This window comes from Euleptes europaea, chromosome 5, assembly GCF_029931775.1.
Source record: "Euleptes europaea isolate rEulEur1 chromosome 5, rEulEur1.hap1, whole genome shotgun sequence".
Classification (NCBI taxonomy): domain Eukaryota; kingdom Metazoa; phylum Chordata; class Lepidosauria; order Squamata; family Sphaerodactylidae; genus Euleptes; species Euleptes europaea.
The window spans coordinates 30,096,070-30,119,853 of record NC_079316.1 but is presented as its reverse complement, the minus strand read 5'-3'; the positions used below and the strand labels follow the sequence as shown (position 1 = coordinate 30,119,853).

The 23,784-nt window shown below is 39.2% G+C and overlaps 2 protein-coding genes across 2 annotated transcripts in view; one reads left to right on the top strand and one right to left on the bottom strand.

Moving 5' to 3' along the window:
• MED12L (mediator complex subunit 12L) overlaps positions 1–23,784 on the top strand; it is a 208,297-nt gene that overhangs the window by 129,260 nt on the left and 55,253 nt on the right. Inside the window, 4 exon segments of the mRNA XM_056849403.1 lie at positions 17,815–17,962; positions 18,938–19,056; positions 21,382–21,525; positions 23,094–23,257. Coding sequence (XP_056705381.1) covers positions 17,815–17,962; positions 18,938–19,056; positions 21,382–21,525; positions 23,094–23,257 — 575 coding nt within the window.
• Positions 3,431–4,438, bottom strand: P2RY12 (purinergic receptor P2Y12). Its single transcript, XM_056849395.1, has one exon. It carries the CDS (start codon positions 4,430–4,432, stop codon positions 3,431–3,433), a length of 1,002 nt encoding a protein of 333 aa, XP_056705373.1. The 5' UTR covers positions 4,433–4,438.

The window sequence follows — 23,784 nt, the reverse complement described above, 5'->3', positions numbered from 1 at the left end:
TAAATGAATGCAAGCGGAATGCATTTTCATTGGCCAGTCTGCAGACTTCTGCAGGCTGCCTGGCAATATGAGTAATTGTTCTTAGAAGAAAGGAGAACTGAAAATAGCTTGAAGTGTGACTTTTGCTAGTGCGTAGGTCATTGACATTTAAACATATAAAACAACTTCAAAAAAGTAATCTTGTACTGCATTTTGTATCTACTATTATACCAAAATTTTAATTTGTTATTTAGAAGTACTTTTCCTGCTGGCTATGCATATATTTTTCTTCAACTTGTCTTTTTTTTCAAACCAGCTGTGGATATCCTGAAGGCCATGTTGAAGTTACTGCAGCATCCAGTGCTCTTTCAGCTTTATTTTAATGTAACACTTAAGACCATTTAATGTGGTCTTTCCTGTTCCATACAGGTTAATTTAGATCTCTTAATGAACGAACAGTCTGGTCTAGTTATAATGTGTTCATAACATTGTTATAATGTTCCCTCATATTCATCCAGGGATATGTTAATATGATTTCACTTTCATGGCTGAAGCACAAAGCCAGCTTTTACAGTTTGAAAACTGCTCCAGATTGAGAACATTGACACACAGTTGGATCAACACAGCCTTGCAAAGGACAGTTCCTTTAAAAATAGTTTAGCAGTCACATTAAACACTTGGTGGTGGGAAGTACCATCAGGTCACAGCTGACTCATGGAGATCCCGTCGGGCTTTCAAGGCAAGAGATGTTCAGAGGTGGTTTGCCCTTGCCTGCCTCTGTGTGACAATCCTTGACTTCCTTGGTGGTCTCCCATCCAAGTACTAACCAGGGCCGATCCTGCTTAGCTTCTGAGATCTGACGAGATCAGGGTAGCCTGGGCCATCCTGGGCTAGTAAACACTTAGGTATGTTCATGTAGTCTATCTGGTAGTGTGTTTGTTAGTCTTTTTAAAACTTAAAATTCTGCCACTCACTTCCCCTGATTATAAAATATGGTGGATGCACATGGCCGTGCATCCTAGACTAATCAGTGCTAGCAACTCTTGCCTCTAAGTAATGCTTTCTTATTACATATTTATCAAATTTAGAAAAAAAACACTCTGTATCTGGCACCCTTTCAGATGTGTTGCACAGATTAAGAACTGTGTTATGCACAGGTACATTAAGCATTTGAAAGAATGTCTCAGAAAATTCTATGATTCTATGAATGTTTCAGAAAAGGGGATAGACTATTGGGGGATTTAAAAATCTGAATTGTATTGCTTTACAGGTAAGGGAAATCTCCTGCTGCAGGATCTGAAACCTTGATCCACCCTACTGTAGGAAAAAATAATGTACTACTTGGTAGACGTGTGTGTGTGTGTGTGTGTGTGTGTGTGTGTGTGTGGTAAGTGCCGTCAAGTCGCTTCCGACTCATGGCGACTCATGGTAGACATGAATATGTGATTATTCTGGCATGTTTTAATAGAGCTTATTTTTTACATTAATCATGCCATATTAATATTCATTTTTAATACCATCAAGCAATAAAATTTATGGATTATCTGAGTGCTACAGCAGTTCATAGATCTCAAAGCGGTGTGTATTGTACTTTATTGTTACATGACACTGTGGTTCTTTTGTCACCATGTAGTACCATTCACAATATTGTCTGTTACAGAAATCAAGTTTCTCATAAGTATAATTTGTTACAAATTATTTGTCCCTTTAATTACAGCATAATGTACTGTTAAAAAATTATGTTAGTTTCTACCATCTATGAAAACTTTCTACCAGCTGGTAAAATACAACTAGGGATCAGAAAAATATTTACAGGGTCATCCTTTAAAAAGCATATAAATTGTCTGAGGTTTTACGCTGACTGTTGAGTGAGTCTTTGAGCAGGGAAAGGCTAGTGCGTCTTTGTTGGAAATGAGCGGTACTCCTCATGCGTCTCTCTCATAAAGCTTAACTCTGACCCCTTTCTTACATCAGCTTTGAATAGTCTAGTTATAATGGCTTGGTTTACACTGCTGTTCACTATTACAGAAGTGTGTAACAAAAAAGTAAAATATTCATTCTGATATAACTCAGAAAAAAGGAAGTAACTTTTCTATATGCTCTGTTCATAAATCATTGTGAAGCAGTTTTAATGTACAATATTGAAATATTTAGTGAACAGACTATTTGGTGAAGAGCTGCAGTGACCTTGAGTGCATTGAACACTAGGAAAGCACCAGGGGAATTTGTCTGTGTATGGGGGAAGGGTAGCATGAAAAACTGAAAACACAGATGAGAGAAACTGAAAACACTTTAAAATATGTAGCAGAACATGATTTTTAATCTTCCAATGCATTTTGAGCCATGAAACTTTCATTCAAGAGTCTAACTTTTAAATATAAAGGGGCAGAATTTACCAGATTTCTGCTTATGCATCACTCCTTTTGACACCTTAAAGATTATGCAGAGGACCTTGGGACCCATGTGTATAAGAAGCTATGGTGAATTGGGTTCTGCAGTGAGAAAGGCAGTTACACTAGATAACCTCTCTTCCCTCTTACACTACTGGAAAAGCTAATAGGATCCAATCCAAAATAATTTCATGTTAGGGACCCAGACTGTAATACAAATCTTTGAAATATTCTCTTGGTATGCTTGTTTCCTTCCACATTAGCACAGGAAGTTTGAATCCTTGTTATTTGGAAGCTGAAATGTACAAGTACCAGTAGCACCTCCAACTTCCCTGGTGGGAAATTATACAACTGGATTTTGATTCATGTATGAATATGTGAACAGTATATCTATACTTCTTGCAGTATGTGTAGCTTCACCTCCTTTCTTTTTCTTTTTCTTTATATACATCTGGCTAAAAATGAGCCCCATGGCACGGAGTGGTAAGCTGCCGTACTACAGTTGAAGCTTTGCTCACAACCTGAGTTTGATCCCGATGGAAGTCAGGTTCAGGTTGCTGGCTCAAGGTTGACTCAGCCTTCCATCCTTCCGAGGTCGGTAAAATGAGTACCCAGCTTTCTGGGGGTAAAGTGCAGATGACTGCGGAAGGCAATGGCAAACCACCCTGTAAACATAGTCTGCCTAATAAACGTTGGGCTATGACATCACATGGGTCAGTAATGATCCAGTGCTTACACAGGGGACTACCTTTACCTTTAAAAATGAATGCATAAAAATGTCTTGCACTGTTTACCATGAGTACATTGGACTCTTTACTCTGTCACCTTTCAGTTTTTCTCAGTTTGCATAGTCACAGTTTTAAAACAAAACACAGCAGTAGTAATACTGGACAGATCTCACATTCAGAAACTGGTCGTTGCTACTATCATGAATGATGTGTGATTCTGAAAGATTTATGAATGGAAAAGTGGGAGGAAAACAGGTTCTTAGTTAGGACCAATATGTGTATTGAAAGGTCTGCAAAATGATTTTGGCTACATTATATGGACCTCTCATTGGTCTATATCGGTGTTTCCTCATCATCCATTGTTTCTATGTTTTGATCGCCCCTTGTTTTAATCAAATACTTATGCAGTATCTTTTGAAGTGATTTTCTAAAGGATTTACAGAGGGCAAAGTATATAAATGGATCTAGACAGGCATTCAGCGAAGTCAGCCATAAAGTGCTCTCTTTTATGTAAAACAATGTGTTCTGAGTGGAACATTTGAAAACATCTCTTGTTTGGCTCAAGGTGTAAGGAATTCTGGCGAAATGGAAAGGCACGAAGCAAATGAAAAACACACCAATGATGATGAAAACTTTGATATTCACAGTCTTCTTGTTTGCCTTTCCCATGCTTCTTGTTCTTTTGTAGGATTTGTACAGTTCTTGTGTTATGAGTGTATAGCATACGATTATGATGGCAAAGTTAACCCAGAAAATAAACTGGCAAACATAGTTAACAATTTCATGCCATATTAACCCAAAATCAGATTTCAGATCAGCACATTTCTTCACCATCTCCTGTGTTGGTTCCTTGTTGGTCAGAATCATGTTTGGTAGTGACACAGAGAACATGAATATCCAGATAAATATGGACAGAATCTTAGCAGCCAACACATTGCCAGTGGTGGATGATTGGAAGGGTTTGGCAGTTTTCAAGTAGCGATCAATAGTTATGAGGCCCAGGAAAATAATGCTGATGTACATGGTGAAATAAAATATGACCTGGGACACCTTGCAAACAAACCCTCTCAACTCCCAGGAGACCAGTCTTGCGTCACTGAGAATTTTGAATGGAAATGTCAGGATCATGAGAATATCAGAAATCACCGTGTTCTTAAGAAAGACAATAAAATTAGACTTGCTGGAAATCTGGAAGAACACTCCCAAGGCCAATCCGTTCATAATGATTCCTATGAAGAAAATAAAAGTGTACAGCAAGGGAAAGAGAACTTGGCTGGTCTTGTTATCACTGCTGCAGTTGCTGACGTTTCCAGGAGGATCATACTCTGGTTCCATTGAGCTGTGTTTTTGTTTCCTCCTAAAACAAAAGGAAAATATCAGCAGTGTAGGTACATAAGTACTATAAAGTTGCAACCGACTTAGGGCTTACTCCAGCAAGGTGCTCTCAAGGCAAGTGAGAATCAGATGTGGTTTACCATTGCCTTCTTCTGCAGAGTCTTCCTTGGTGGCCCCCTCATCAAAGTATCGACCCTGCTTAGCTTCAGAGATCTGATGCATTCCGCATCCCATCTGTAACATCCTCCAGCAATTATTTCATTCAGTGATAAATTCATCAGTAGAGCTTAGTTTTAGCTGGGGAATTTCTTGAGCCACATTGTAGTTATGTCTCAAGCTAGAGTACCACATAATCTGCAGCATGTATCTAAGGTGTCACATCTCTTTGCATAAACAATAGAGGATGCTAACAAATGGCTGTCACTTGTTTTGGCAACCACAACCTCAAGCTGAAATATTTCTTTGCATGTAGATCTACTTCTCAGGATGGCTCCACCGAGGTACTTTGTCAAAATAATCTGAGCCCACCCATAAATGGGTCTATTTACAAGATCCTAAACCTGCTGTGTTAAGGGGCTCAATACACATTACATAGAAGATCCATAATTGAGTCTTAGCAATTAAAAACAACAACAGCATGGGGACTTCCTGATTTGGATCTGAGCCATAACATGGAGAATGAGGGTATAATCTTCCTTCTCCATGTCATTTGTCCAATAGATAGTTTCCTCTGGAGCTGTTGTTTAGCTGCAACAGGGTATTTGCATAGTAGCAGCAGCAGCTGGTGAGTGTGTGATTGCATTTGGAGAGAGTGCCAGCTCACTTCCTCTTCCACTGTGCATCCATCTGAAATCAGCCCTCCCCCAGCATTTTAAGTTAGGAAAACTGCAAGGGGCAGCAACATTAAGCCCATCTTCCCACAACACTGCTCTTCTGATTCAATTTGGTGTTTCTCCTTCACATTGGCTGCTTTTAACTAAAAATGCAAGTTGTTAGGGGATCAGTTCACTATCATCTGCTTCATGTATAATCTGACCCCAAGAATACCGTGAAGAATTTCTTGAGGTCAGCAGCTGTTGTGTATATTGCTGGTGCCATCTGGTGGTTGATCCAAATAAAGAAAATTCCACAGACTTTAATGGCTCTATCACTGAAGTGGTTGATTTGATATACAAATACAGTTCTAATATGAGTTCCCCACAGCTTTAGATTATCCTATATTGGTAATTCTAACACTTTTAAGAATACAGTAAACCTGTTTTTCTGGTGTCAATTTTGGCTGGATAAAAAAATAAATAGAAAAGCAGTTACTTTTATTAGCCTCATTAGGGCTGTGCGTATTGATATACCAACATTTAAAAAAACCCCAAAAGATAACTTTTTGGTATTTTTGGTTTTTTTTTTTTTTACCAATATGAAAAAAAGGCAGCAATAAAGGGAGCCAAAAATATTTCGGCAGTATTTGTGCAGCTTTGGCCTGCTGCCATTTTCTCCTCCCCTCTCCCCTTCTTATCTACTTCTGACAGAAATCCACCCCCCACCAGTTCTCTTGGCTTTGGAGAAGCAACGGGGCTGGATTGCTTTTAGATCCGTCCGCCGGCCTTCTCTGGAGTCCGGAGGAGGCCAGGGGGGCAGAACTGACAGAAATCCACCCCTGCCACTTCTCCAGGCTCTGGAGAAGAGGTGGGGTGGGTTGATTTTATATCCACCCTGCCAGCCTTTTGAACCCCGAAAAAAGCTGGTGGGGCGGATCTGAAAATTCGGGTTTTTTGGTATTTTTCGGCTTTCGGTTTATTAACCCCAAAATTTTCAAAAAATCTGAGCTTTACGGATTTTTTTTAAAGATTTCTGGGTTTTATAAACCCGAAGCTGAAAAACACTGTAAAAATTGTTGCACACACCTAAACCTCATAGAATGAAGGCAGGATTATCCAAAAAGGACTCGCCATGCTTAATGTGATGGTTGGTCTGTTTAGCATGGTCTATCGTCTTGAAACAGTTGTATGCCAGGCTACCTATTGAAACTACCCAAGGCAGCTAAGAGTGAATCCCTGAGACACATATTAATAAAATAGAGAAGATCCAGGTAATGTGGTAGCAGCGGAGAATAAAATATAGTCTTATATAATAAAGAGCCAAATGATCAAACAGATGCCAGTATCACTATAAGCTGCAACAGGACCCAAAGCATCAAAAGAGAAATATAAATGTACTATGAGCAATTGAGGAAAAAGGAAACACAAACATGCCTGTTCACACGTATTCAGCCAGCTACCTAGACAACAGAATTAGTATCTGGGTGTAGGCTTTTGAGAGTCAAAGGTTCCTTTGTCAGATATGTATCAAAAACTTCTATCATGGAAATCTTGTTGGTCTCTAAAATGCTACTGGAGTTGAATCTTGTTTTTCTACTGCAGAAAAAACATGGCTGCCCACCTGAAAGAATTTGTTCCTGGCATCTAAAGCATAGCAAACTTGGGTGCCAGGTGAATTGCTGAAGGGGGAGAATTCCAAAGTTGAAGCATTGCCATAAATCTATCCCCCCCTCCAATTATTTCTGAAGACAGATGCACAGGGGTTCTTGTAAAAAATGATAACCAATGAGCAGATTCATATGGGAGCAGGTGGTCCTTCAGTATGCAGACTGTCTAAGTAAGAAGTTTCAGTTCATTATTGTGAATTGCAATTAAGCTGCAAAAATGATATGCAGAAAAATATTCTTTTACAGTTCTTACCTTGGGTGAAATCAAAACAAAATTGAATATTTATATATTCTTTAATTATTATATTTATGAATAAGTCTTGAAATCTTATTTGTCTTGCTTTTAAAAATGTTCATATTGAATTGAACAGTTGATGGGGGGTGCCCCAAGGGGTATTGTAAGATATGGCATGTTTTAACTTGAAGCAATGAACAATTGATTTAACTTGAAGCAATGAACAATTGAATATTAATTCTGATTACACTTTAGCATGCAAAACAACAACATTTCTGGACATTTTCTTATGGTCAGATTCTATGTAAAAGTTATGAGATATCATGAAGCTTAATTATTTTGATCCTTATTTTGCATGTTTGATAAAAAAAAAGTACTGGAGTCTTAGGCTAGGGTCTGACCTCTGACGTGCAATTTTGAAAGAAAAAAATTACATTAATTTTGTGCATCCTCATTGTTTTATGAGCATGCCAGCATCAAAGGGAAATACTAAAAAGAAATAAAGTAAAACAACAACAACAACCGGTTTTAAATGCAAACGGTGGACATATTTGAAATGTTGAAGATTTGGAAAGTAAACCCAAATACAAAAATTTAAAACCTGTTCATACCAGGAAGAATGGTGGTACTTGGGAAGTGGAAATTATTTCATACCATCAATAAGTTAAGTGAATCACTAAAAGTGCTTTTAGCTTAGATGGCTTTAATGCTGGAAAATATAGTGTTGAATTCTAGTTCCCTCCTAATACTTTACTTACCTTTGCAAAGAATTTCTGGATCTGTATGTTACCTTTTTCTCTGTTGCTGAACAGAATACTGAGCCTTCCATGCTTGTTTGGAACGCAGGGATCAGAGATTACTTGGCTAGGCTTTGTGGACTAGTTGAATGAAATTATGAACTCTCCTGAAGGGACTATTTCAACAGACTTTGCCTTGCATACTTGCATTTTTTTAGAATGGAATGTTTATGTGGAATCTTTGGATTCTTCATACAAAATGAAATTGAGATCAGAAGGCAATGTGACCGCATCTTGAGAATGGTTCTGTGTATTTCCCAATCACATCTAAAATTCCTGTTATTTTGGATGATGGGATATCTTTTTACATTAAATATTGAATAGATTTCTGGTTATGGAAAACGTAAAATATCGATCATCTTTCCCCATATGTAATACAGGTGTGTGATTATATACATAGGGATGGTGAATGACAGAGGGTATAGCCCTATTCAGATGACCTTAGGGGTAGAATGAATGACCTCTGTCTTCATTGTATGTTCATTTGCTTGAAAGATATGAATAGACATTCTATAGGAACAATTGTATACCTGTAGAGCTCTCCTTGTTCATCTGGAAACCCTCCTTTTTCCATTGTTGTGACCATGTGAGCAGTTTCTACAGCTGTATGGTCATAGGCTCTTTTCTTTCTTTTATATACAGTTATTTAGTTAGAAAACTCTATGCTGGCTCTCCAGGGGACCTGTCTGAAGTAGCTTATAAAATAAAATCTAATAAAAACATAACGCACCATAAATTATTAATTAAAACCCATCATTAAAAACCCAGCCAGAGTATAAAAAGTGAACAAAAACATTGAGCAGTTTAAAACAAGTTCTACACAGTTCTCACGCTAAAAGCAGGCTATAAAAAAATATTGAAAATCCACCCTTAATTAAAAGCCTGGGTAAAAAGGAATGTTTTGGTCTGGCGCCCAAAAGAAGGAAGTGTAGGCACCAGGTGAGCCTACATGGGAAGAGCATTCCATAGGCAAGGTTGCCACTTGCCCTACCTCTGGTGGGGGGCACAGAGAGCAGGGCTTGTGAGGAGGATCTCAGCCTGGACAATATGAAAGGAAGTGGTTCTTCATGGCCAAGCCATTCAGGGCTTTGAAAGTAAGAACCAGCAGAAACAGATGGGCACCCAGTGCAGATCTTTCAGCACTGGGGTGATATCAGTTTTGTATCCCGGCCCAGGCAATGGCTTGGCTGCTGAATTTTAAAGTAGCTGAAGTTTCCAGGCAGTTTTCAAAGGCATGCAAGGTGAGGATCAAGCCTGCCGCCACGATCCCACACTTTTAAATATTAAGTGCACCGCAGTAATCTAATGGCTTTGTCTCCAGAGGGAGGAGGAGGGGGGAAATAAATTATTTTTGACAGCCCCCTGAAATTAGGATCCTGAATGACCACATGTTGCCTTGAGAAAGGTGAGTATTGATGATGGAACACATTCTCTATAATATCTAATTAGGTGAACCATTGGAGACCGTTATCTTAGTACGAACAGAATGAAGAGTGGCTGCTGAAATTAGAATTATCAGGCAGCACCTGGGCAGCAGAGAGCCCTTAATGAGTGTCTGTGTCTCTCCTCTCTGGGCTCCTGGACTTTATCCCCAGGAGAGCAGATGTAGAGCAAGACCAATATGTTGTTAGGGGGGAAAAAGTCAACCATTACTTGATTTTGTGGTCTCATTTTTTCTACTTCAAAATCCCCATTTTTTTCCTTTTCAAACCTGTAAATGTTTGTTTTCACACCATTTTATGTTCCTCACTCTGAAATTTTGGCATTTAAATTTACACAATTTCTAACCAGTTGTGTAAAAATGGTAGACAAGAAAAGAATACTAGCAACAAAACTGGACAAAATGAAAAGGCTCACAATGACGTATTCATACAGCTACAGAAAAACCGTCTTGTCTCCATATCACCCTTATGACTCTTGGAAGGCTCCAGAATCCTTATCCTGTCAACAGATACAGTGGGAAGCCTTTCTGATCAACTGTGAAGTGTGTGTGTGTGTGTGTGTGTGTGTGTGTCTGTGTGTGGGGAGAATATGCAGACAGACTGAAGGGGATGTTGAAGTCTTCTTTTGCTTTTGATTACCCTTCTCACCCACTTATTCCCTATTATGTGATTGGAAATAAACCCTGCTGGGATATACAGGATTTTTTGTGTGACACAAACACCACCACATTACAGGAAATCGGCCTAGCGCATCTTCTGAGTCATGGATCAAGCTGCTGTACTGTCTAATTTGCTGCTCATCCTCAGTTCCTGAAAGTGAATATCCACTCTCTCCCTCTCTTGCCACCTCACTGCTGTGATTCCAGTGGAAAATGTCGCCAAATGGGGGAAGGGGGAATGATATTTGCACCAGTCTTCCACCACCAGCTAAGGAAGTTCATTAAATTATATTAGATTTTGAAGGAAAGCCATTGCATTAAATGTTTTGCTAAAGAAGAATATATTCCCACAACTGAGAACACGATGCTGGTTTGCAAGAAATGTGTAAAGAACATTATCTGGAGATGTCAAAATGTTTATAAACATGCAACTTGGGTTTCAGTCTTGCAATCTAGCTATGTTTATAAAAGTTAATTATGGTAGTGTGCTTTTCCAAAGCTATAGATCAGAAACTCTATTAGCTGTCCTAACATTAAATTGATTAAAAAGAGACTGAGCAAGCAGAGATATAACACAGTTTTAAAACGTTCAGAATGTTTTAAACAAATCAGTGTAAAATAGAGTACATCTGATGAAGTGATATCTGACTCATGAAAGCTTATGGAGGACATGAGTTCTGCTCATATCTAAGGTGCTGCTGGATTACTGTAGTATTTTCCTAGCTTGTCTGTTTAGATACTTTTGGGTTTCTACTAAACCTTATTAAAAGTACTGAATTTAAGTGTACACATTTAAAATTCACTTTTAGTAATCGTACCACTGCCTGCAGCACAGAAAGAACAGATAGGCAATAATTATAAATTAAATTACCTGAATCAGATGTAAAAATTATGAAGTACTCGGATTTTCCTTTGCTTTTTCTTTGTTTGCATTTGCTGGGAGTGGAATGATGTTCTTTGTTCAATTTCCCCCTCTTTGTCTAGGCATGATGGTCATATTCATTTAGTAGACTCCTTTCAGCAAAAATCCTTGTCCCATGCAACAGAAGCCCAAATGAGTGAGTCAGGCACAGATGAGAGGAAGTAGTGGGTTTGGTTCGTTGGGTGTTCTGTGATTTAAGCCGCTGAAATACAGACAGTTTAAAATTCTGGGCGAAAGCTTCTGCCCTTTTACCTCTCCTGAAAGGAAGCAAGTAGGGTTCTTCTTGTTGTTGTTGTTTTTACTTAAGTCAAAAAGAGATCATTAGCTGCAAAAGGAATCCCATTGCTCGGTGGTGGATTCAGAAAAGCTGGTGGGGCGGTGCTTACAGGGTGCTTTGGTAGATTCAAATATTTGTCTTTGAATGCAGATCGAACCACAAACACTTCTTCAAAAAAAAAACAAAAAACCTCTCTCTCCATAATGCAATTTAAAAGCTTTTAGGGCTGGAATAGGCTGTGCAACTTAGCCACGTTAATATAATAAACGTCTTTCTCTGGTTTGTGGATAGTAATATATCACTGTCAGAATACATTGAGCGCTGAGCTCTTTTTATTATTTACTTAGAAAACAGTTCATTAAAGCGGCAGTTGTATTAGTATGAAATAAAGAGAGGGCATCCCTGTGTACTTCTTCAGGCCTTTGCACATTTGAATAATGTTATCATTGATCAGCACTGAGCAGAAAGTAATCCTGTAACACTTTAAAATCCTCCAATATAAATTTACAAAATCATGAAACTGGGATGGGGAAAACTAGAAATGGAAAATTTCCGTCTAATATATAGGTTATGGTTATCCTCATTTAGCAAGACAGAAGCCACCCGATGGACCATTTTGAAAGATGCCAGCTTTTGGTGAAAACTAGAATTTTGGTTTTGGCATAATTAATTTGCAATTTGTTATGTTTACAATAATCGGCGAACAGTTGTAGGTGTCTTAATAAGCCGACCCTTGTAAAAGATAAAATAGCGGCATCATCGGCGTAAAGTAACAGTGGAATTTTCAGGTTTCCAATCTTAGGGGAATTACCATCAATTAAGTTAAAAATCTTTGGAAGATCAGCTAAAAATAGATTAAAAAGATGCGGGGCTAAAACGCAGCCTTGTTTCACTCCTTTTGAGGTGGGCATTTTGGGTGTTAAGTGGCCTTCATCCGAGAATTTGACCTGGCAAAAGGTACCTGTGTGGAGTTGTTTAATGAGATATAGAAGGCGAGGGTCTATGTTCAGGGACTCTAATTTGTTCCAGAGAAGGTTCCGATCAATTGAATCAAAAGCTTCTTTTAAATCTATAAAGGCAACATATCACTTTTTTTGTGCCCGATTTCATATATTTTTTTGCTAGACAAGATAAAAGGAGACAGTAGTCCACTGTGGAACATCCTTTTATAAATCCAATTTGTTCAGGGCCAATGATTTTATTATCCTGTGTCCATTTAACTAGTCGTTGTTCTAGATATTTAGCATAGATTTTAGATATAATGTTCAAAAGGCTGATTGGGTGATAATTTTCGGGACAGTCTAATCCTCCTTTTTTATAGATTGGTATTGTTATTGCACTTAGCCAATCTTTAGGAATAGAGCCAAAATTGTTGATGGTAGTAAATATATTTGCTAGTGGATCTGTCCACCAGTCTGCATTTTTTTTTAAAGAGTTCTGGAGGCAGCGCGTCCAAACCTGGAGACTTCCCAGATTTTAATTTCAAAATTATATCTTTTAAATCCTCTGATCTCACTGGTTCCCATGAAGGGTAAAGAGAGTCAGTAAGGGCAGCTGGGATTATATTGGTTTGTGGAGGGCAATCATTATCCGCATAGATGGAAGCAAAGTAATCCATCCAGGTTTGGGGGGAAATAGTTGATGCTGATAGGTTTTGATTTTTATTGATGTTACTGGAAAGCATCCTCCAAAATAGTTTGCTGTTATTTGTGGTAAAAGCTAAATATAGTTGGTTCGATTCGTTTTGGAAGAATATCTCTTTCTTTTTCCGAATCAGCTCTCGAAAAGCTTTTTTTTTGCATTTGGTATTCGGCATAGTGATCAAGGTCCCCTGACATACAGTAGTCATGCAATATTGTCCTCAACTGTATTTTCTTGGTTAAACAGTCGGTGTCAAACCAGGAATGTGTTCTAGGTCTTGAACAATTTATGGGTGCAACTTTAGATTTACATTGGTTAATTTTCAGGAGTAAGTGCATTCATTATTTTCTCTCTCAGCGCAGTTAGTGTCTCAGAGTATAGTAAGGAAGACATTGCTGTCTCATTTGCAATGGACCATGTGATCCGTTTCAGTTTTTCTCCTCCCGGTTCGTCGCTTCGTTTATCGTTATAGTTTTTCCCTTGGGTAAAATCAATAAATATTTCTAAGGGAAGATGGTCACTCTCAGTGCGATATGCTAAATTTGCACGTTTCACATTTTTTAATATTTCAAGGGAGCATAGTCCATAATCGATCACGCTACAGCCAGTAGGGGCCCAGAAAGTGTATTCATCTGAGTTGGGAAATTGACCAAGGCCATTTAGAATAATAATATTTTGAGCTATGCAGAATTCATAGAGTCTAAGGCCAGCTCTGTTAATTATTTTATCTTTAGACAAACGAGTAAAGGTCAAAGGCCAGGGTAAAGGGTCGTTCTCATCATAGCCCAGCCAATAAATTATTTTATCGAGGTTGTTGCCTGAGCGAGAATTGAAATCACCAGCTATAACAAAGACTGCTGTTGGATGTCTTTTAGATAAAGATGTAATGAACTCAAAGAGGGAATCCCACTGAGCGAGGATTTCGTTAGTTGATGGAAGGTAGACATTAATTAGATTAATTGAATCTTAGGGAAAGCTAAGCCGATAGCTTGGGCAATAGAAGCACAGGGTCCGAGATCCAAGGGTATACAATTGCAGGTTAGTTTGAATAATATGGAAAGACCACCTTTGTATCTACCCTTTTGCCTGGGTTTAGTAGCTAGGAGGTTGAATGACTTGAAGCCTTTTAAATTCACATCCGTTTCTGACCATGCTTCTTGTAAAAGGATACAATTAAATGAGGTTAAGTAGTCTGTGAAGTCCTGGTATCCGCATTTACTTTTCCATCCTGCTATATTCCATGAAATGATAGAAAAGTTCTTCCCATTTCCTACTTCAGATAGTCAGTCCTCTGTTTTTGAATATTGTAGGGGAGAGGTGGTAACAGTCGGGCTACGGTCATCTGGTGTATCCGATGGGCCACATGGATTATTAAGCAGAGTAAGAGGTACTTGATTTATATATGTGTTGGCTTTTATAGGGGGTTGATGACAATCCCCTTCTACTGTTGCTTTTTCATCAGCATCTTTCAGTTCTTGAGAAAGAGGTTTGATATGGTCTGAGGTTTGTTCATCTCTGTTACAGAAAATAGTTGTAAAGAGAATTGGGGGGGTCACAATTTCTATTTCCTCCTGTATTGCTGTTTCATAAATGTTAACCTTGATGGGAGTTTTTTGGGGGCTAGGTTGGTATTTATGGGTGGTTTGGACTTCTTCCCTTTCTTGTGAGTTGTCCTCTTTATAGGGTGAGGTCGGTGTTATTTTTGAAGGTCCGCTATTTCCATTCATATTTGAATAGTATGATGATTCTAGGGGTGGAATCGAGGATTGTGTAGTGGAGGGGCTACTTGATAAATATTCTCCCTGAATTTCCATTTCTGACGTATTTGCTTCAGGCTTGTCAGTAATTAAATGGTTGCAGAGGGTTTGGCTGGTTGTTTTCTCTCTATTATCAGGCCCCTGGCGTTCCATTTCTGGTGTTTTTTGCTTATTAATTGCTTTAGTTGTTATCACAAGGACAGTTGGTATTTCCCCATCTCTCCTTTTCAGAGTGTTTCCAATAGCTGTGAAGGCTTCCTTAAGTGGATGTTTAGTTCTTAGTTTGAATAGGGGAGGGCAGATACTATCTTTAAAAACTCTTGTTATAAAAATTTGGTATTTTATTAGGGAGTCTCTTCTACTCATAAGCAGAGATGTCATTTAATTTGATCGGAAGGTGATCAGGAGTCTTTCATAGAAGTTCTTGCTGGGGAGCCAATATAATTCCTGAATCTCACCCTCCCTGAGACCACCCTGGATTATTTCTTTTAAAGAGTTTAATACCGCCCTTTTGTTATTCCATTGGCCGTAGTTTGCCGCATGGTTCCCAATAAGGAAGGCTAATTGGTTCCGTTGTAATCTGCGGCTGTTTCTGTCATTCTCAGTTCGTTCGTTGATTATAAGGGGTCGTTGTGAAGGGTTTGTTTTTCGTTCAGTATTCATATAACAGGATTTGTTTGTCTCCTTTCCCAGGGAGTTACTTTTTCCTGTCTTGTCTCCCTTCTCCTTGGCAGTCTGCCCTAGTAGTTTTTAGCACAGTCTTTAGTTCATCTAACTTCAAGTTAATTTGGTCAATTTTCGTATAAAGGTTAACAATGGTTTCTGTTATAAGGGATGTCCGCTTTATGAGGATATCCAGGTCACTTGGCTGCTTTTCAATTCTCTGATTACATTCCTCCTCCACACCTGTAATGTGTAATTCTTGAAGTATCAAATGTAGCATTCTCATCTTCAAGAGGGGTGGGGGTTTGTTCTAGCACTGCATATTTGTTGCTAAGTGGTATAGGAGTAGATTCCCGGTTCTTTTCTTTCCAGTAGTAATCTAACTTCAGCTGCTTTTCAGTTTTGTGACCTAGCTGCTCTGGAGAAGAGCGTTGTCGTTTCTTCGAGCTCATTTCCCCAGAGGTGAAATAAACGGTTTTGCCAATTATATTTACTCACGTTTGGCCTTGGGAGATATTTATAGGGTAGGAGGTAGGAAACAAGCTTCAATGGCCAAGCAGGTTAGTAAATAACGTTAAGAACTTGTCATCCACCGCTCTTCTCCCGCTCTTCTCAATTTGTGGTATACAATCTATATGAACTTCTATGTTAATGGATTTAAATATACTCCCCAAATGGTAAAGAGATTCAACAATTTCAACTTTCTTTTAACAAAGCTCACTTTTTTTCCCTAGATGTTCCCTTTTGTGAAATGTCATCGTTTGGGATAACTTTCCAGTTAATATATATGTTGAATCTGATAGCTATTTGAATTTTGGTCATTATTGTTCACAGTACACAATTCCATCCGGTACCAGGTCCTGAACTTGGTACCTCTCAGGATGAAGTCTACTTCCTTTCCCTAGATTTAACAGCCATTGGCTATTATCCGCCATTTCACACGTTAAAAAAGGGGGAAATGAAGATTACTTTTTTCTTGACACTATAAAGACAAAAGTTGCCACATCTCTCATGCAATTAACCGATCTTCTCGATAGCAGATAAGTCTACTGTTCTTTCTTTTCTGTCATTTATTCTACCCACAAAATTAATTTTTCTGTCATGACATCAGTAGAGTTTGATGTGGATTAGTTCTGAATTTACAAAAAAAAACGTATTAACAGCCCATTCCTGAGCTCTGAGGCTGAAAGAGCTCAGGAGGCGCTCAAGTGGCTCTGCCAGCGTCTGTGGCGCTGGTGCCTGTGCCATTTCCGCCACCAAGAATGGCACGGAAGCCGGGGTTGGGGCTCTCACACTGGCCTTCCTGGACTGCCATGGCAGCGCATCCCTGGGATGCCAGCTCGGCCTCCCACCAGCAGCAAATGCTCGCACCGTCATCCCAGGGGGCGTTCTGGAGTGGAGCTGCTGATAGGCAGTTTCCTAACCCCTTCCAGCCTAGGAACGCCCCCCCCCACCTCTCAGCGACGTCTCTTGCTGGTGCAGCATCGCTTTTCTCTATGAGGCTTCCCCCCTTTTTATTTTTTACTGTTTAAAAGCCCTTTTTCCTGCTCGCAGCAGCCTCCAAACTTCTTTGGAGCCTCGGCCACTCTGTGCCCATGCGCTGCTGGGCTCAGGAATGGGCTGTTAGAGAGGCATTGGATAAGATGGGGACAAGACTCAAGTAGTGTTTAAAGTCCTGAGACTGTGAGAGAACATGAAAATGTTGTGTGTATACATGAGGGACTATGGAGTGGATCCAGACTAAATTTTCCATCAGTGGAGTGGAATTCCCCCCCCCCTACAACAGCAGCCCACTGATCTCCATGAACTGCTGTTCATAGGGGACCCTGAGGAATAACATGTGGAGGATCTGCATTAGAAGGGGGAATAAGTTGGAAATTGCCAGTTTAGTCAGGATCCAACCTTATATGTATTACAGCTAGATTTGCATCCAGTAGCACCTTAGAGACCAACAAGATTTCCTGGGTTTAAGCTTTCGGAAGTCAAAGATATCTGAAGAAGGGGGTTTTGTCTCCCAAAAGCTTATACCCTGAAAATCTTGTATGTCTCTAAGGTGCTACTGCACTCAAATATACCTGTTCTATTGGCTACCCTCTGAAACAAACCTGTATGCATTATGTGTATATCCATTGTGAGTGTGTACATGTGCAAGATGTTTATTGTTAAAGTTTTTTCTTCATGTGAATCCTGATGCATACATTAATGTCTTAAATTGAACTGTATCTAATTACTATAACAAAAACAAATATGAGGAAAATACTGAGACTTGTCATGGAAAAAGTGGGCAGTGGTTCCCTTACCAATCAGTTCAGTAGCTGTGTTCAGAAGCAAGTTCTAAAAGGTTTTGTGGCTGAATAGAGTGAGATGTTAAAGGGAAAGGAACGTGGAGATCCCCATGACAGCTAATCTTTAACCTTCTAACCAGTTTCACTTTTGGCCCATTGTTTAAACCAAGAAAGTATCTGGGGAATTTAATTTCATGTGTTTTTCTATTGTTTGATTGAAAGGATGAATCTTCAAGTCACGAATGTAACCAGCGCATGATCCTCCTTTATGGTGTTGGCAAAGAACGTGAAGAGGCAAGGCATCAACTGAAGAGGATCACCAAAGATATCTTGAAAATCCTGAATAGGAAGAGCACTACTGAAATGAGCGGTAATCACCTGCATTCAGGTTGCTGAGTTTACTGTAGTTTTGAATGTAGTATAGTGTGGAGAAAATTATGAAGGGCTCAATTTATTAATGATATGGTCTCCCAATATGGGAACCATCCTATTCAAAGTGCCAAAAAATTTCTGGTGTTTATCGTTAAATGTAAACCACATACTAAATTTATGGCTGTGTTGTTTCGTTACAAATTAAACAACTTTAAGTACACTATAAAATGACAGAAATTTATACTCCCATGCTGAAGTTGAGACCTTTAACTTGATGGAACAAATCGTAATGTGCATGTGTTTAAACTAATCCAGATATGCTATTCTTTAAACAGAGTGCTGGATGAAATGCAGAGGTTTTGTTCGGTGTTTTCCCATGCAAGATTGCATGCAAAAAGATTTCATGTTTTGTCAATCTCCACTAAATTAACGTTAGAAAGGAATGCAGAAAAGGCAAAGGACACAACTATATATGCTCCAGAAAACTGTAAAAAAGCTGACATTCAAACACATACCTGGCCTTTTTTTGCGTATAGTCATTTTAAAACATATTTATTTGAGAGTGCTAGAAGATGTCAAAATGAGGGGACAGGTGACCTAATTGTAGTAGGTTTATAAAATCTGTTAGTCTTTAAGATGCGACAAAACACCTTTTTTGTTTCATAAAAGATGGAAGAAATGAGATTTTGTGCTACCTCTTCATCTCTCTTTTCTCAGTGTTTTCATTGCATTGGGTATAAACTCCTTGAGAAGAACTCTTGAGGGGGCATGGGCATGATGCTTTCCTGAACAGGGCATCTTACTCTCACAGTGTGACAGTGGTTTGAGTCTTAATTTTGAAAGGGTTACAGCAGGATATGTACAAAAAAAAAATAGTGTTATGCTAGGACTTGGCAGTAAACTGTACTTTTGAAAGGCTGTTGAAGTATGAAAACCTTATTAACTATAAAAATGTAACTGTTAAAAAATTCAGCTGGTGACGAAGGACAGAAAGTAAGAAAGAACAAGCAAGAAGCATTTCCAACTTTAGAGACGGTGTTTACAAAACTGCAGCAACTCTCCTATTTTGATCAACATCAAGTGACATGCCAGGTACGTTTGTTTTGAAATGATTATCTTTTCCCATTTTCCTCTTGTTAATTTTAAGCAAACAGCATTAATAGGAAATATAAATTAATAGGACAAAAACTAGAGTGAAAGACTCAGCATGATAAAGAGGCAACCAAGGATGAGACTCAGCATGATAAAGAGGCAACCAAGGATGAGTGGGTTCTACATCAAATCAAATCTTAATTCTACCTAGAAGCTAAAATGACTAAACTGAGGCTATCGTACTTTAGTCACATCATGAGAACACGGGACTCAACGGAAAAGACAGTAACGCTTGGGAGAGTTGAAGACAGTAGGAGAAGAGGAAGACCCAACATGAGATGGATTGACTCAATCAAGAAAATTGTGACCTCAGTTTGCAAGTCCTGAGCAATGGTGTTAATGATAGGACATTTTGGAGGTCAATAATTCATGGGGTTGCCATGCATTGGAAGTGACTTGATGGCACATAATACACAAGGATGAGAACAGGGTGGACTCTTAATGGGCAGAAGAAAGCATCTGGAGAGTTTTGTGCTGGTACAGAAAAGATATTGCTGAGAAGGCTCATGAAGGATGGTTAAAAAGGAATATCTGAAGCCGCCTTGGTCCATCTAGCTCAGTATTTTCTCTGTGCCTGAGACCATGTAGAGGCACTGCCAGCCAGTTGTAAAGATCTTTCCCAACACTCTGCTGCTTGGTCCTTTAACTGGTGATGCCAGGGAATGAAGTCCTGTGCTTGGGAAGCATGAATCTACTACTGAGCCATACAAGAGATGTAGGACTGAGGAGGAAACTGTTCCAGGATTAGGGAATAGCATGAAATGTATATTGAATTAAGATTTTCTCTGTAACCACAAAAGGGTTTTTGTTTGCCTCTAGAAAATTATAACCTATCATTAATTATGACCTATTATTAATTGAGCCCTGACCTGGCTAGCCCAGGCTAGCCCGACCTTGTCAGATCTCGGCTGCTAAGTAGGATTGGCCCTGGTTAGTATTTGGATAGGAGACCTCCAAGGAATACCAGGGTTATGACGTGGAGGCAGGCAATGGCAAACCACCTTCATATGTCTCTTGCCTTGAAAACCCTATGGGGTTGCCTTAAGCCACCTGTGACTTGGTAGTACTTTCCACAACCACATTATTAGTAGAATATTATAATCATATTTTGTAATTGTTCTCACTAGTATTGTCCACATATCCTTTTAAGTAACACATCAGAGTTAGTACAAACAAAGGTCCTAGCTGTGTGTTGCATTCACTGCATGAAAATCCGTTAAGGATCTGACTAGCTTTCTGAACATTCCTTCCTGACAGTCAAAGAAAGCTGGAGATGCTTGCCTAGATGTTGAAGCTGGCCTGCTGCCTTTTTTCAGGAACCCAATCTTTATTTCCTCAAAGTCACAATTCTAGCCAGACAAGCTTTATATAGGGGTGAACTACAGGATTCCATCTTTACGCTGTTTAGTCAAACATTGGGACATACAGTACATCAATTGGCTACTGCACATTAGCATTAAAAGAGTCAAAAAGGGCTTTCCAGGACACCAGGAAGCTGATCATCACTAGCAACTCTATCCCTAGCAAACTTACTGTGTTGAGATGAAAGCCTGTAGGCCATCAGTTTCCAGTGGGGAAGCCATGTTTGTTGCATCAAAAACATGAAGGACTCTTGTGACATTTGAAAGATGACAGGTTTATTGTAACATCAGCTTTTGTGGGCTGGAGCCCATTCAGCACCTTCATTTCAGCGTCCGATGAAGTGGACTCTAGCCAACGACAGTTTATGTTATGATAGATTGTTAGTCTTTAAGGTGCCACCAGACTCCTTTTTGTGTTTGCAGGCCAGCAACACCTTTTCTCCTGCCTGTGTGGTGTCAAGGCAAGGACCTTTCTTTGAGTGGCAAGGGAGGAGCTTGCAGAATTTTCATACTTGGTATGACGGCTCTTCATGTGGTGAGTGTAATGAGTAGCTAGGCTTATGAGTGTAATGAGTAGCTAGGCTTATTAACAGGGAATACATTTATTTGTTTAACAGCTTTAAATCTCCTTTGAATCAAGGCAGTTAACAAAGCAACAGCAAGTTGCAGATGCATAAAAACAATACAGCAACTAAGTACATTTGGGGTTTTTTTGGTGTTTTTTTTTTTTTACAAAGTAGTAGTAAAACTTATTTTTTATTGTTCATGTGTTGAAATGTGTTGTATTGCTGGCAGCTTTGGGAAAATGAATTAAAAATAGCTAACATTCACTGTGATTACAGGCATAATTGTATTCCAGCTTTTAGAATGGTTTAATATGCTGGTGGTTCCGTTTGTTTTGCAGATTTCCAACAATGTTCTGGAACAGATTACTAGCTTTGCTTCAGGAACATCATATCATCTTCCTCTGGCTCACCACATACAACTTATCTTTGATCTCATGGAACCTGCTCTAAATATCAATGGACTTATTGACTTTGCTGTTCAGGTAATGAATTTTGTCCTTTGAGACTGAAACATTTTGCCACAAATGGCATTGATATCTCAAGGGCTTACAGTTTATCTATCTGAGAGTTTTCTAATTATCTTTTCAAACAGCACTGCTGTTACTTTACTGCTATAGTTTCGTATGGAATAAAGTACTGCACTTCTGCACTTTGCTATTTAAGGAGAAAACCTGTTACTGTTATTCTCCTGTCCCTTGCTACTACTGGTCAAGTATGGATCTTGACACAGTTATCCTTGCTTGGTTATTTTCATATTACTCTATATCTGATGAAGGGAGCTTTGACTCTTGAAAGCTTATACCCTAAAAATGTTGTTGGTCTCTAGGGTACTACTCTAGCGCTTCTACTGCAGACCAACATGGCTACCCTACTGAAACTATCTTCATATTACTCCAATATGCTTTATGTGAGATTGCCTATAAAAAGAAGTTAGACAACATAGTTTATTCAGAATATGGCTGCTCAGATATTTACTGGTTTCCACATGTCTGTGCAGTTCTGCATCAGCCAACAAGATCCAACAACCTCAATGTTTGCCTAGCTTTTTAAAAGTTGCTGTGTCCTAATTGCATGGAAGCACCAGCACTTATCCATGGGATGCTTTCCCACAGGGTAGGCTGTTTAGTGCCTTCAGCATTACATAGGGAAATAAGAAAAGCCATGCTGGATCAGACCAAGGCCCATCAAGTCCAGCAGTCTGTTCACACAGTGGCCAACCAGGTGCCTCTAGGAAGCCCACAAACAAGACGACTGCAGCAGCACCATCCTGCCTGTGTTCCACAGCACCTATTATAATAGGTGTGCTCCTCTGATACTGTAGAGAATAGGTATGCATCATGACTAGTATTCATTTTGACTAGTAGCCATGGATAGCCCTATCCTCCACAAACATGTCCACTCCCCTCTTAAAGCCTTCCAAGTTGGCAGCCATCACCACATCCTGGGGCAACTATGCGTTAGAGATAAGCTATGAACTACAGGCTGATGCTAATTGGCTGGGATTTTATAGTTCAGTCCTTAATCCTGGAATAAAGAGACAGAGTGCAAATAGAGGGCATTCCTAGGGTTCTGTTAAAATTCACTGTCTGGAACAGGAACTGTTAGGAAACTTCTAGATGACAGGTTTGCAATAGCCTGATGCCTTGAATTTGCAGATACCTGGCACCATCAATCCACACAGAGAACAGTCTAGTAGGCGCCACAGCAATGATTTTTATCAGGTTCTGCTTTACATTTTGAAGCTGACAATATGTATTGCCTCTTTCACACAAAAGGCCAATCATGCACTTAGAGAGAATTGTTTGTAGTATGTGCTCTTGGTATACGCAGTTGCTGGGCCCCCAATACTATAATGTCTGAAAAAGAGAGTATTCTTTAGTGGTTGCAGTGCTTTTTCTGGAAAAGACTTGGAACATCTTATTGCAGCTTTGCTGCAGAGAGGTGCCAAGATGAACCACCTAAAATAAATAAGATGGCAAAGAGAAGTACTAAATTTCAATATTTATTGAAAACCTTCGACAATATTTCAATATTTATCTTTTTGTTTTAGCTGCTGAATGAGCTGAGTGTGGTGGAAGCTGAACTCCTGCTGAAATCATCCAGCCTGGCGGGAAGTTACACGACAGGGCTGTGTGTCTGCATTGTGGCTGTTCTGAGGCATTACCATGCCTGCCTCATTTTAAATCCGGACCAAACGGCACAGGTTTTTGAAGGGTTTGTAGTGGTGATGTTTTTCCTAAGGCTTCGCAGTGCTAATAACTTTATATCATATTAGTATGTGAAGAAGAAGAACTCTTCTTCTTCTATTCATATGCTCAGTTTGGAAATGCCTTATATTATTTCAGTAGCCCTGAGGAAAATGCAAAGGCCCCAGAATTATTTGAAATACAAGTGTATGTTGATATTGCCCCAGACAGTGATCTGAAGATGGCTGACATTGTTCAGCCAAAGTAGCCTCCACCCTTCCATGCTGTGAAAGCCTCTTGGAGGAAATGTTATAAACAAATAGACTGAGATTTATGGGATACATTATGGAGCTAGAAGGGTTTGGTAACTAATGTTTGGATAATGGATATTCTCTTCTTTTCCCTTTAAAAAAATGCTTACTGACCACATATTTGTAGAATGAGTTTAACTCCTACAGAGTTATCTGTAGGAGCCTTGAGAATTGTAGAGGTGGTGTCCATTGAGAAACCTTTGTCATTTTACAGAATTACAGTTCTCATTTTGGCTTTCTGAAG

Coding starts and splice junctions, on each gene's coding strand:
- P2RY12 (XM_056849395.1), bottom strand. CDS start 4,432: ATGGAACCAGAGTATGATCCTCCTGGAAACGTCAGCAACTGCAGCAGT.